At 32.2% G+C, this 12216-nt stretch overlaps 1 protein-coding gene across 4 annotated transcripts in view; it reads right to left on the bottom strand.

Moving 5' to 3' along the window:
* Positions 1-11989, bottom strand: part of LOC127723149 (ras-related protein Rab-32-like) — a 46381-nt gene extending 34392 nt beyond the window's left edge. For all 4 annotated transcript variants that reach the window (XR_007991902.1, XR_007991903.1, XR_007991904.1 and 1 more), the window contains exon 1: positions 11853-11989. Coding sequence is in view for 1 of the 4 variants with exons in the window: in XM_052229650.1 (XP_052085610.1) it covers positions 11853-11855 (3 nt within the window). In the remaining 3 variants the exon portion in view is untranslated. The remainder of the gene's footprint in view (positions 1-11852) is intronic.
* Positions 11990-12216: the final 227 nt, after the last annotated feature.

The raw sequence follows: 12216 nt of genomic DNA, 5'->3' as shown, positions 1-12216 counted from the left end.
TATATTGGCAAATTTCCAATGAAGTTTATTATACTAAAATTGTTGGCAAATTTCCAATGCATTTATTAACAATAAAGTTATTGGCAAATTTCCAATTTACATTATTTAAAAGCAGTGTAAGTGAGATATTTAAATGAGTTTGAATTACCAACCTTACACTGCTTTTAAATAATGTTTTGTACTTATTTGTCTATTAACCTGGAAACCCTTGTTTTTTCACCTTTTTTTCCCTTATTATTTAAAGGTTTGAGCCATAACCCTACCCCAAAGCCAATTCTTAAATTCCAATGTAACCTAAATTTACAATATACATAACTTCAATTTAAGTTTTTGATAAAATCAAACCACATCATTATTATTTGCTTTTATATCTAAATCAGAAATAATTAACCAACTTTAAGTGGAAAATTTTCACACATCACGCCCCCCCCCCCCCCCCCAAACTCAATCCCAGCCTTCAGTTTGTGGTATGGTACCTTGCAGTACAATTTCACAGAGACCCAATTACTTAAACACAATTAATTGTTGGAAACTAAAAAAAAATGCTTATTTTTAACCCCTTTTTTAGCCCCTTATTCCTAAACATTTGAGCAATTATCCCCCAAACTCAATTCCAACTTTCTCTTTGTGATCAGAATTAACCAACTTAAAATGGAAAATTTTAAAGAAAAAAAAAAGGAAAAAAAATCCCCCCCCCCAAAATTTTTTGACCCACTTCCCTTTGTGGTATGGTACCTTTAAGTACAATTTCAGAGAAATCCATACACTTGAACACAAGTTAATGTCTGGAAACTAAAAAAATGCTTTTGGGCAAACATTTTACAATAATATTTAAAACTGAAATTAATTTGTAACCTTAAAATTAAATAGAAAATGACATCATAGTCATAGCTAAAAATAAACAAACTATTGGTAAATTTCCAATGGAGTTTATTATATTAAAACAATAAATTTGCAACCATAAAAGCGCATTAAAATACATCATAAAAGTATTAAAAAAAATTTAACTACATCATAAGGCTATTAAAATAGAAAATGACATCATAGTCAGACTAAAGGTAAACAAAAAACCTTCATCAGCAAAATTTTATATTGGCAAATTTCCAATGAAGTTTATTATACTAAAATAATTGGCAAATTTCCAATTTACATAATTCAAACATAGTGCAGGTGAGATATTTAAATGAGTTTGAATTACCAACCTTACACTGCTTTTAAATAATGTTCTTTACTCAATTATTTGTCTATTAAAATGGAAACCCTAGTTTTTTAACCTTTTTTCCCCTTATTCCTTAAACGAAAAAAAATAATTACCCCTTTTTTGACCCCCCCCTATGACTCATCACCCCCCCCTTCCCCCCCAAACCAAGCTCAATAACAGCCTTGCCTTTGTGGTATGGTACCTTGTAATACAATTTTAGAGAAATCCATACACTTGAACACAAGTTATTGTCTAGAAACTAAAAAATGCTTATTTTTCACCCCTTTTTAGGCCCCTTATTACTAAACGTTTTGGGCAATTACCACAAAACTCAATTCCAGCTTTCCCTTTGCGAAATGGAACCTTGTAGTAAAATTTCAGAAAGATCCATACACTTACACACAAGTTATTGTCATGAAACTAGAAAAATGCTTGTTTTTTGCCCCCTTTTGGCCCCTTATTCCTAAAATTTCGAGGAAATTAACCCCAAAATCAATCCCATCATCGACCCTTTGTGATATGGAATCTTGTAGTACAATGTCAAAGAGATCCATACAATAACACACTAGTTATGTCTGGAAGTTACAAAAATGCTTATTTTCGGCCCCTTTTTGGCCCCTAATTATTTAACTGTTGGTACCATAACCCCCAAAATCAATCCCCACCTTCCTATTGTGGTATTGAACCTTATGGTAAAATTTCATAGAGATCCATTCACTTAAACTAAAGTTAGAGTGCGAAAACCATTGTGTATTCGGACGACGACGACGACGACGACGCCAACGTCATACCAATATACGACCACAAAATTTTTTTGCAGTCGTATAAAAACGGGACCCAAAATTAAAAATCTAAATACACGGTTAGATTTGGCATATCAAAGAACCCCAATAATTCAATTTTTGATGAAATCAAACAAAGTTTAATTTTGGACCCTTTTGACCTCAATATGAACCAATTTGATAGCGGGGTCCACAAATAAAAAATCTAAATACATGGTTAGATTCAGCATATCAAAGAACCCCATATATTCAATTTTTGTTGAAATCAAACAAAGTTTAATTTTGGACCCCAATTTGGACCAACTTGAAAACTTGGCCAAAAATCTAAAATCTAAATACATGTTTAGATTCAGCATATCAAAGAACCCCATATATTCAATTTTTGTTAAAATCAAACAAATTTTAATTTTGGACCCTTTGGACCTTAATGTAGACCAATTTGAAAACTGGATCCAAAATTAAAAATCTAAATACATCGTTAGATTTGGCATAACAAATAAATAAATGTGGTCAAAGATTTTACAAATCTAATGCGCCATACTGTGCAATTAAAGATTGCTTCTTGAAATTTTTCAATATTTGAAATTTGAAAAAAAAATAATATTTGAAGAATAATTCTTTTTAATTTCTGAAATCTGAAATGAGAAATAATTGACCCCCCACAATTTCTTTTTACCCCCCCCCCCCCCATTTTTTCCCCCAAACCATAATTACCCATTTAAATTTACCAGACCGCAGAGGTCGAACCCTGAACAGTTGGGGCAAGTATGGACACAACATTCAAGCTTGATACAGCTCTGAATTTGGATTGTGATTAAATATTTGACACAGCATAGGTTTCTGACACAGAAAGAATGTGGTCTAAGAACTTCAATTTTTTTAATTTACCTATTATGGTCCAATGTCCAAAATCATAATACATGGTTAGATTCAGCATATCAAAGAACCCCATATATTCAATTTTTGTTGAAATCAAACAAAGTTTAATTTTGGACCCCAACTTGGACAAACTTGAAAACTGGTCCCATAATCAAAAATCTAAACACATGTTTAGATTCAGCATATCAAAGTACCCCAAGTATTCATTTTTTGTTAAAATCAAACTAACTTTAATTTTGGACCCTTTGGACCTTAATGTAGACCAATTTAAAAAACGGGACCCAAAATTAAAAATCTAAAAACACGGTTAGATTTGGCATATCAAAGAACCCCAATAATTCAATTTTTGATGAAATCAAACAAAGTTTGATTTTGGACCCTTTTGACCTCAATATGAACCAATTTGATAGCGGGCCCACAAATAAAAAATCTAAATACAAGGTAAGATTCAGCATATCAAAGAACCCCATATATTCAATTTTTGTTGAAATCAAACAAAGTTTAATTTTGGACCCCAATTTGGACCAACTTGAAAACTTGGCCAAAAATCTAAAATCTAAATACATGTTTAGATTCAGCATATCAAAGAACCCCATATATTCAATTTTTGTTGAAATCAAACAAAGTTTAATTTTGTTGGACCCCAACTTGAACCAACTTGAAAACTGGGCTCATAATCAAAAATCTAAACACATGTTTAGATTCAGCATATCAAAGAACCCCAAAAATTCAATTTTTGTTAAAATCAAACTAAGTTTAATTTTGGACCCTTTGGACCTTAATGTAGACCAATTTAAAAAACGGGACCCAAAATTAAAAATCTAAATACACGGTTAGATTTGGCATATCAAAGAACCCCAATAATTAAATTTTTGATGAAATCAAACAAAGTTTAATTTTGGACCCTTTTGACCTCAATATGAACCAATTTGATAGCGGGCCCACAAATAAAAAATCTAAATACATGGTAAGATTCAGCATATCAAAGAACCCCATATATTCAATTTTTGTTGAAATCAAACAAAGTTTAATTTTGGACCCCAGTTTGGACCAACTTGAAAACTGGGCCAAAAATCTAAAATCATGTTTAAATTCAGCATATCAAAGAACCCCATATATTCAATTTTTGTTGAAATCAAACAAAGTTTAATTTTGGACCCCAACTTGGACCAACTTGAAAACTGGGCCCATAATCAAAAATCTAAACACATGTTTAGATTCAGCATATCAAAGAACCCCAAGAATTCAATTTTTGTTAAATTCAAACTAAGTTTAATTTTGGACCCTTTGGACCTTAATGTAGACCAATTTAAAAAACGGGACCCAAAATTAAAAATCTAAATACACGGTTAGATTTGGCATATCAAAGAACCCCAATAATTCAATTTTTGATGAAATCAAACAAAGTTTAATTTTGGACCCTTTTGACCTCAATATGAACCAATTTGATAGCGGGGTCCACAAATAAAAAATCTAAATACATGGTTAGATTCAGCATATCAAAGAACCCCATATATTCAATTTTTGTTGAAATCAAACAAAGTTTAATTTTGGACCCCAATTTGGACCAACTTGAAAACTTGGCCAAAAATCTAAAATCTAAATACATGTTTAGATTCAGCATATCAAAGAACCCCATATATTCAATTTTTGTTAAAATCAAACAAATTTTAATTTTGGACCCTTTGGACCTTAATGTAGACCAATTTGAAAACTGGATCCAAAATTAAAAATCTAAATACATCGTTAGATTCGGCATAACAAATAAATAAATGTGGTCAAAGATTTTACAAATCTAATGCGCCATACTGTGCAATTAAAGATTGCTTCTTGAAATTTTTCAATATTTGAAATTTGAAAAAAAAATAATATTTGAAGAATAATTCTTTTTAATTTCTGAAATCTGAAATGAGAAAAAATTGACCCCCCACAATTTCTTTTTACCCCCCCCCCCCCCTTTTTTCCCCCAAACCATAATTACCCATTTAAATTTACCATAGTGCTAACTTAATCTATTTTATAATAGAATTTAAAATATAGTGTCAAATCTTTCATATGGATTTTTTTGTAAAAAAAAAAGATGCAACATTTGCAGATATTTTTACTGGTCTTCCTTTATAAATATGCATTTCTTTAAACATAATTTAAAAGCAGTGTAAGGGAAGTAACCAAAACGTTGTATTTGGATTACCTCCCTTACACTGTTTTAAATTATCTTAATTGTTCATTAACCATTACTTTATACATAATTTAAAAGCAGTGTAAGGGAGATAATTTCAATGATGTATTTGATTTATCTCCCTTACACTGCTTTAAATTATGTTTTGTACTAAAGTATTTGTCCATTAACCAGGACAACCTTGTTTTTCCCCCTTTTTTGCCCCTAATTCTTAAACGGTTTGAGCCATAACCCCTCAAAGCAAATCCTAACCATCCCTTTGTCGTATGGAAACTTGTAGTATAATTTCAGAGAGATCCATACACTGTTCCACAGTTATTGTCTGGAAACTAGAAAATGCTTATTTTTGGCCCCTTTTTGGCCCCTAATTCCTTAACTGTTGGTACCATAACCCCCAAAATCGTATAAAAACTGTAAAAGTGTCAAGCTTATCAAGCAAAAGACAATTTCTGCATATACATAGTTGTTTTTTCAATAGAATTGTTGTCTTTTTACCAATAAAAAAATCAAGCTTGTGGAAAAAATATCAAGAAAATGTTATAAACACTTATTAAAGTGATTACATTTTAACTTCTAAAATTACTTGTTTCAGTGATTTTAAAAAGTCTGTGAAAATTTTTAATATTTCACAGCCAAAATCACTCGAGGGAGTGATTCTGAAATCACTTGTTTAAGTAGTACCCCTGACTGATAATACAACATATAACTGCTTGCTACATCAATCTTTACTCTGCTTACCCTTCCAGAGCACCTAAGATCACCACCGTTTTTTTGTGGGATTCCTGTTGCTCAGTCTCTAGTTTTCTATGTTGTATTTTGTATACTGTTGTTTGTCTTTTGGTCGTTTTTCATGTTTTGCCTTGGCCATGTTGGCTTTGTCAGTTCATTTTCTACTCATGTGCTTGGATGATTGTCCCTTTGGTATCTTCAACCTCTCTTTTAATGGGCTAAATTTCCTAATTTTATTTATAAAGATTACTCAATTATCTGTTTGTTTATTATTTTTTAAATATTTATGTTAATTTTGATTTGTTGAATGTATTTGATAAACAAACTGATAAGTGATAACAATAAAAGGAAGTTTGGAAAATTTATCAAGTTCAAAATATATATAAATATTATGTCATTAATTTAATGTAACAGGGGCGGACTCAGCCATTGTGAAAAGGGGGATTCCAACCACCCAGAACACCATGAAACGTTCACATCATTGAAAAAAAAATAAAGCAAATAAAGGGGGGGGAGGGGTTGAACCGTTCCAACATGCGGAACACCCCCTGGAAGCGCCAATGCTGCAATTTGCTTATTTCAATTGGAATTAAAAGACACCTTACAGTGTAACAACTTCATTTTTGTATTGCAAATCAGTCATTCCGGGTTATACGTAGACATGTCATGTTTATCTACTTGAAAATGAAAGTAATATTTACTTGTAGTTCTAAGTAAATCTGTAAGATTTTAATTTTCATTTCAATATTTCATGTGTATTTGAATAATCTCTTCTTAATCTTCTCCAAAAATTTACTTATACAAAATTTTTCTTAATCAACATGATCAAAGTTCAACCTTTTATCTCAAGAACTAAACAAAGAAATCTAATGCACACTGATGTTAAGTAACAGCACAAGGCCTTTAAAAAGTGCTCACTGGAGGCTTGTAAATGTTAAAGAAGTCTTAAATTTTGAAGATAACAGACATTGGAGATTTTCATTGTCCATTAAATTATACACTCATGAATAGTAAAGACAACTATAAATGATGGACAATTAAACACTCATTTAGTTCAATGTGGTCAAAAGAAATCCAAAAAAATGAAGAAATCATGACTTTTTTACTTTATCATGTTTATATAAGTAAAAAAAAAATCTAAATGTCTAAGGGAAATAACTCTACTTCCAAAATATTTCACTTGTACAAGAAAATAAAATAAATGGGGAATGTGTCCATGGGACACAGATGATGCCCCTGCTTGCATATCATATAAAGGAACATAACTGAAGAATGGTAAAAGTGACGCTACCCAAATTTGTACTTGATCTGAGTTTTGTAGTAATAAGTATTGTGTATAAGTTTCATAACATTTGGTTGAGGCCAACTTAAGTTAGAGAACAGAAACGAAAATTTCAGCAATTTTTACATTTGTAAAGGGGCATAACTCAAGAACAGTAAAAGTGACGCCACAAAAATTCAAACTTGATCTGTATTTTGTGGTAATAAGCATAGTCCTTAATTTTTATAACATTTGGTTGAGGTAAACTTAAGTTGGAGAACGGAAACAAAAAATTCAGCAATTTTTCCATTTGTAAACGGGCATAACTCTGAAACAGTTAAAGTGAAGCCACCAAAATTCAAAGTTGATCTGTATTTTGTGATAATAAGCATTGTGTATAAGTTTCATAACATTTGGTTGAGGCAAACTAAATTTAGAGAACAGAAACAAAAAATTCAGCAATTTTTCCATTTGTAAAGCGGCATAACTCTGGAACGGTTAAAGTGAAGCTATCAAAATTCAAAGTTGATCTGTATTTTGTGATAATAAGCATTGTGTATAAATTTCATAACATTTGGTTGAGGCAAACTAAATTTAGAGAACAGAAACAAAAAATTCAGCAATTTTTCCATTTGTAAACCGGCATAACACTGGAACGGTTAAAGTGAAGCCACCAAAATTCAAACTTGATCTGTGTTTTGTGGTAATAAGCATTATGTATAAGTTTCATAACATTTGGTTGAGGCAAACTAAAGTTAGAAAGCGGAAACCAACTTGGGGACGTACATTATATGGACGGACGTACCTACAGACGGACAAGGGTAAAACTTAATATCCCCTTCGCTTCTGCGGGGGTATAATAAAAAACACTTGTATGAATATTACTCCTGAAGATCAGTGTAAATATACTTTCCAACATTCAGTTACAAGTTAAAGATTGAAAAGCCTCTACCATTGTCTACCATATTCTAAATATGAAACAGCAATTCAACCACACAAATACCATATATATACATGTAGGTGAGAACAGTCTTCAACAATAGAATAAAGAATGGGAAATGGGGATGTGTGAAAGACACAACCCAACCAAAGAGCAGAAAACAGACCAAGGCCACCAATGTGTCTTCATCCAAGTGAGAAAATTCTGCACACAGAGGCAGGCTTCAGCTGACACCTTAACAATAATGTATACTAGTTCAGCAAAATGGACATACATCAACGATATGTCCAGCTATGTCCATTGGCAGATCAAGGGGGGTTCAAACCCTCTTTTTTTTCGATTTTTTATTTTATTTTATTTTTTAATTATGTGAACGTTTCATGGTGTTCCAGGGATTGGAACCATCCCTTTTCAAAATGGCTAGATCTGTGACTGATGAGTTTAAATAAACAGAAACAATCAAAGATCTACACATACATGTACATTTACTGTCAATTTTGAATTCTAATGAAATTAATTTGTAATGTATCAATAGCTTTGACATGTCTGATTGGATGACAATCAGTGTACAATTCTCTATCTACCTGTCTGAAACTAACGGAAGCCGAAATTTTTAATTCTGGAATGTATTGACATGTATTTCTCTAACAATAAGCAAAAAATGTCAAATTTCACACCTAGAAATCATCTTTTTGTCAAATTTTATTACATTCTGAAGCAGGACAAGAATTGAGGGAAGTGTGACAGGATATTGTTAATTCCCTTGAATAATAGGTACTAAGATATCATACTTAGCCGGTCATAATGATTTGAGCTAGAAAATAACCTCTTTGATTCAGTCAGTTAGAGCCCTGACTTTCATGACTTTGAAAACAGAGGCACTGGGTCCAAGTTTACTGGGGTGACAATTATGATTTTTTGCTGAGAATCATGCTCTCCTGCAAAAAGGACAGTTATTAAAATTCCAATTTTTGCAACAACTTATTCCAGTAAGGGACATATAAAATTATCAAGAGTGCACACGCTGAGATGTCTCGTCTGCTTTACTCACCATTGATTTTATGTTGAAAGTCTTAAAGATAAAGGTTTTACTACAAGGACCACATAAACTTAACATTTTTAAGATCCATGACAATGAGGTCAAGGTCAGACAAAAACTGTCACACAGCCATGTACATCTTACAATTATTCCATACACCAAATAAAGTTGAACCATTGCTTATGGTAATTGAAAACAGACCAAAAAACAAAAACTTAATGTTAACCAATGAACCATGGAAATGAGGTCAAGGTCAGATGATACAGGCTAGACATGCAGACATAAACACCTTACAATCATTCCATACACCAATTATAGCTGGCCTATTGTTATTTATAAGTATTTGAAAAACCAAGAAAAACACAAAAACTTAACATTGACCAATGAACCATGAAAATGAGGTCAAGGTCAGATGACACAGGCTAGACAAACATGTACACCTTACAATTATTCCATAAACCAAAAATAGTTAACCTTTTACTTATAGTACTTGAAAAACAGACCAAAACACCAAAAAATTAACAATGACCAATGAACCATGAAAATGAGGTCAAGTTCAGATGAAACCTACCAGTCTGACATGTACCCCTTACAATCATTCCATACCACCAATATAGTTGACCTGCTGCTTGTAGTATCTGAGAAACAGACCTAATCACGTAACTTTAACCTTGATCACTGATCCATGAAATGAGGTTGAGGTCAAGTTAACCCTGTCAGACGGACATGTAGACGTTGCAAGGAACCCATATCCCAAATATAGTTATCCTATTACTCATAATAAGTGAGAAATTCACATGAGAAAAAAACTGTAATTTTTTTCAAGCAGTCACTGAACCATGAAAATGAAGTCAGGGACAATAAATGGGCATATGACAGACGGAAACTTCGTAACATAAGGTATCTGCATACAAGGTATGAAGCATCCAGGTCTTCTAACCTCTGAAATATAAAGCTTTATACAAATAGTTTACGCCGCCACAGCCGCCCCTGGACAGTCAGGGGACTTACTTAATTGAGTGATTTTCTAAATCACTGATTCAAGTAACATTATGTCCATAAAGGTTGGAAGTAAGAGTTGTCTTTCTTTAATAATCACCTATTTAAGTATTACAAATTAATCACTAGACTAAGTGATTTAATGTTATTGTATCTTTAAATATAGAATATTAATGATCCAGGCACTAATTATGTTGCTAAAATTATCAGTACCAACATCTGTGTTGATAGGTAGACCGGGTCATGTCAGGTGATGACCTTGTACTAAATCTAGGATAATGACGTAAAAATCACTTGTTTAAGTATCATACCTGAATTTCCTTCCAAGAAATCACTTCTTTAAGTATCATTATTTTAATAACCCCCACTAATTTCAACACCCCCGAACAGTGAAATTTTGATCGCGAACAGTAGAATTTTATTACATAATCTATAAGATGAAACCTTGAATTTTACAGGAAAAATACTCTCACTGCTGGGAAAAATCTGTTAAGAAAGTATCAGTTCATTATGTAAAGCCATTTTTATAGCATTTTTTCAACTAAAAAAGAATTTGCAGCTAAATGATTGCATCAAAGGCATAAACTTTGCTGCTTAAAAGAAGCAAAAAGTTTATTTTTTTCAATTTTACTAATGAAAAGATATTATCTAAACCTATGTGTATAAAATTTTGGTAAAACTTCAAAATCACAATTTGTGACAAAACTTCGAATTTGCTACTTAAATAAGTGATTTAAAAATCACTTATTTCAATAAGTCCCCTGACTGCTGGATAGTAATACCTATGCCTCACATACTGCGATTTTTGTCGCAGGCGAGACAAAAATGTTTAAAAAAATATCTGTGGTAGAGCTATGTTTTTAAGATTTGCATTAATTAAGGTTTTATGAGATCAGAATATACTTAATATATTTTATTAACATTTATAATAATTTGTAGACTACTATTTCATTCAGGTAGAACATTACCTATAGCATGTATAGATTAATATGTTTTCCGTAGCAGACCTCATGATTGTTTGCACTAGTACAAATGATGAACTATAACAGTATATAGTATTGTTGTATAACTGTAGATATAAAGGTAGTCTAATTGGTTGAGTTAAGGAAGAGATCTTCCTTTCCTCAGTCAGTTATAGCACTGCCTTTAGATTCAGAGATTGAGGATTCCAATCCCACTAGTACCATCCATGTATTTTGATAATATTAGCGCTGCAAGCAACTACAACAGGCAGTTAATTTGATTTCATTAGGTATATAATGACCAACAGGTCATTAGGGATGAACATGACATGTCTGGGTGACATGCAAGGAACTGGACAGGGGTTTCATAGTAAAAGACTCTGGAAGGTTTTTTTTTCCAGTAGTGGACCTGTGAGTTCCTAAGATGAATAGTAACACAGCGCAAAACAAGAAAATGGAGTATTGTGTAACTGGAGATATAAGTTAAGGTAGTCTAACTGGTTGAGTTGAGTAAGGGAAGATGTCTTCTTTGGCTCAATCAGTTAGAGGGCTGCCTTTAGATTCACGAGACCTGCTGGTACCATCCATGTATTTTCACACTATAGCATGTTGAACAGTTGTAATATACAAATCCATGGTTGTAATAAATGAAATTTAAATGTCAAAATATAGGACAACGTGTTTGACCCAATAAACTTTTGTAAACATATGCGCATTTCAGATAAATGATCGTCTAACGACTATAAAGCAGCGGCCGTCGTTTCATAGGAGTATAGACCCCATCTAATCATTTTTTATTGGAAGGAGGGGGTCTGTACTTTAGTGAATCCACAGGTTGTGCCGGAAGTTCTGATCTTCACAGTTTACTCTAATTTACTTACCATTACAATCACATATGTCGTATAATGTTCATTAATATATTCTGTGCTAAATTCCGTAATTAAGACATTTCTTTTCACTGTATAAAAGGCAAACTTGTCTTCTGATATGTCTGTCACATGACTTGCATACGGAATAGTTCGTAATCTCTTTGATATTTATATGAATTGCTAGGATAAGTCTAGAGAGTTTACTTATTTCCCGCGTTTATACTAATACCAAATGCAATCATGTATTGACAGCGCATCCGAATGGCCTTACGATTTTAAAAGATTTTTTTCCAAGATCTTTTTTTTAGAACTATAACATAGTCTTTTACAATCTCGTGTGCAAGTGGAAAGAGTTTTTTTTTCACACTCCTTTATA

This window comes from Mytilus californianus, unplaced genomic scaffold (assembly GCF_021869535.1).
Source record: "Mytilus californianus isolate M0D057914Y unplaced genomic scaffold, xbMytCali1.0.p SCAF_13, whole genome shotgun sequence".
NCBI classification, from domain to species: Eukaryota; Metazoa; Mollusca; class Bivalvia; order Mytilida; family Mytilidae; genus Mytilus; species Mytilus californianus.
Note: the sequence above shows the minus strand (reverse complement) of the source record. Positions and strands in the feature narration are given on the sequence as shown.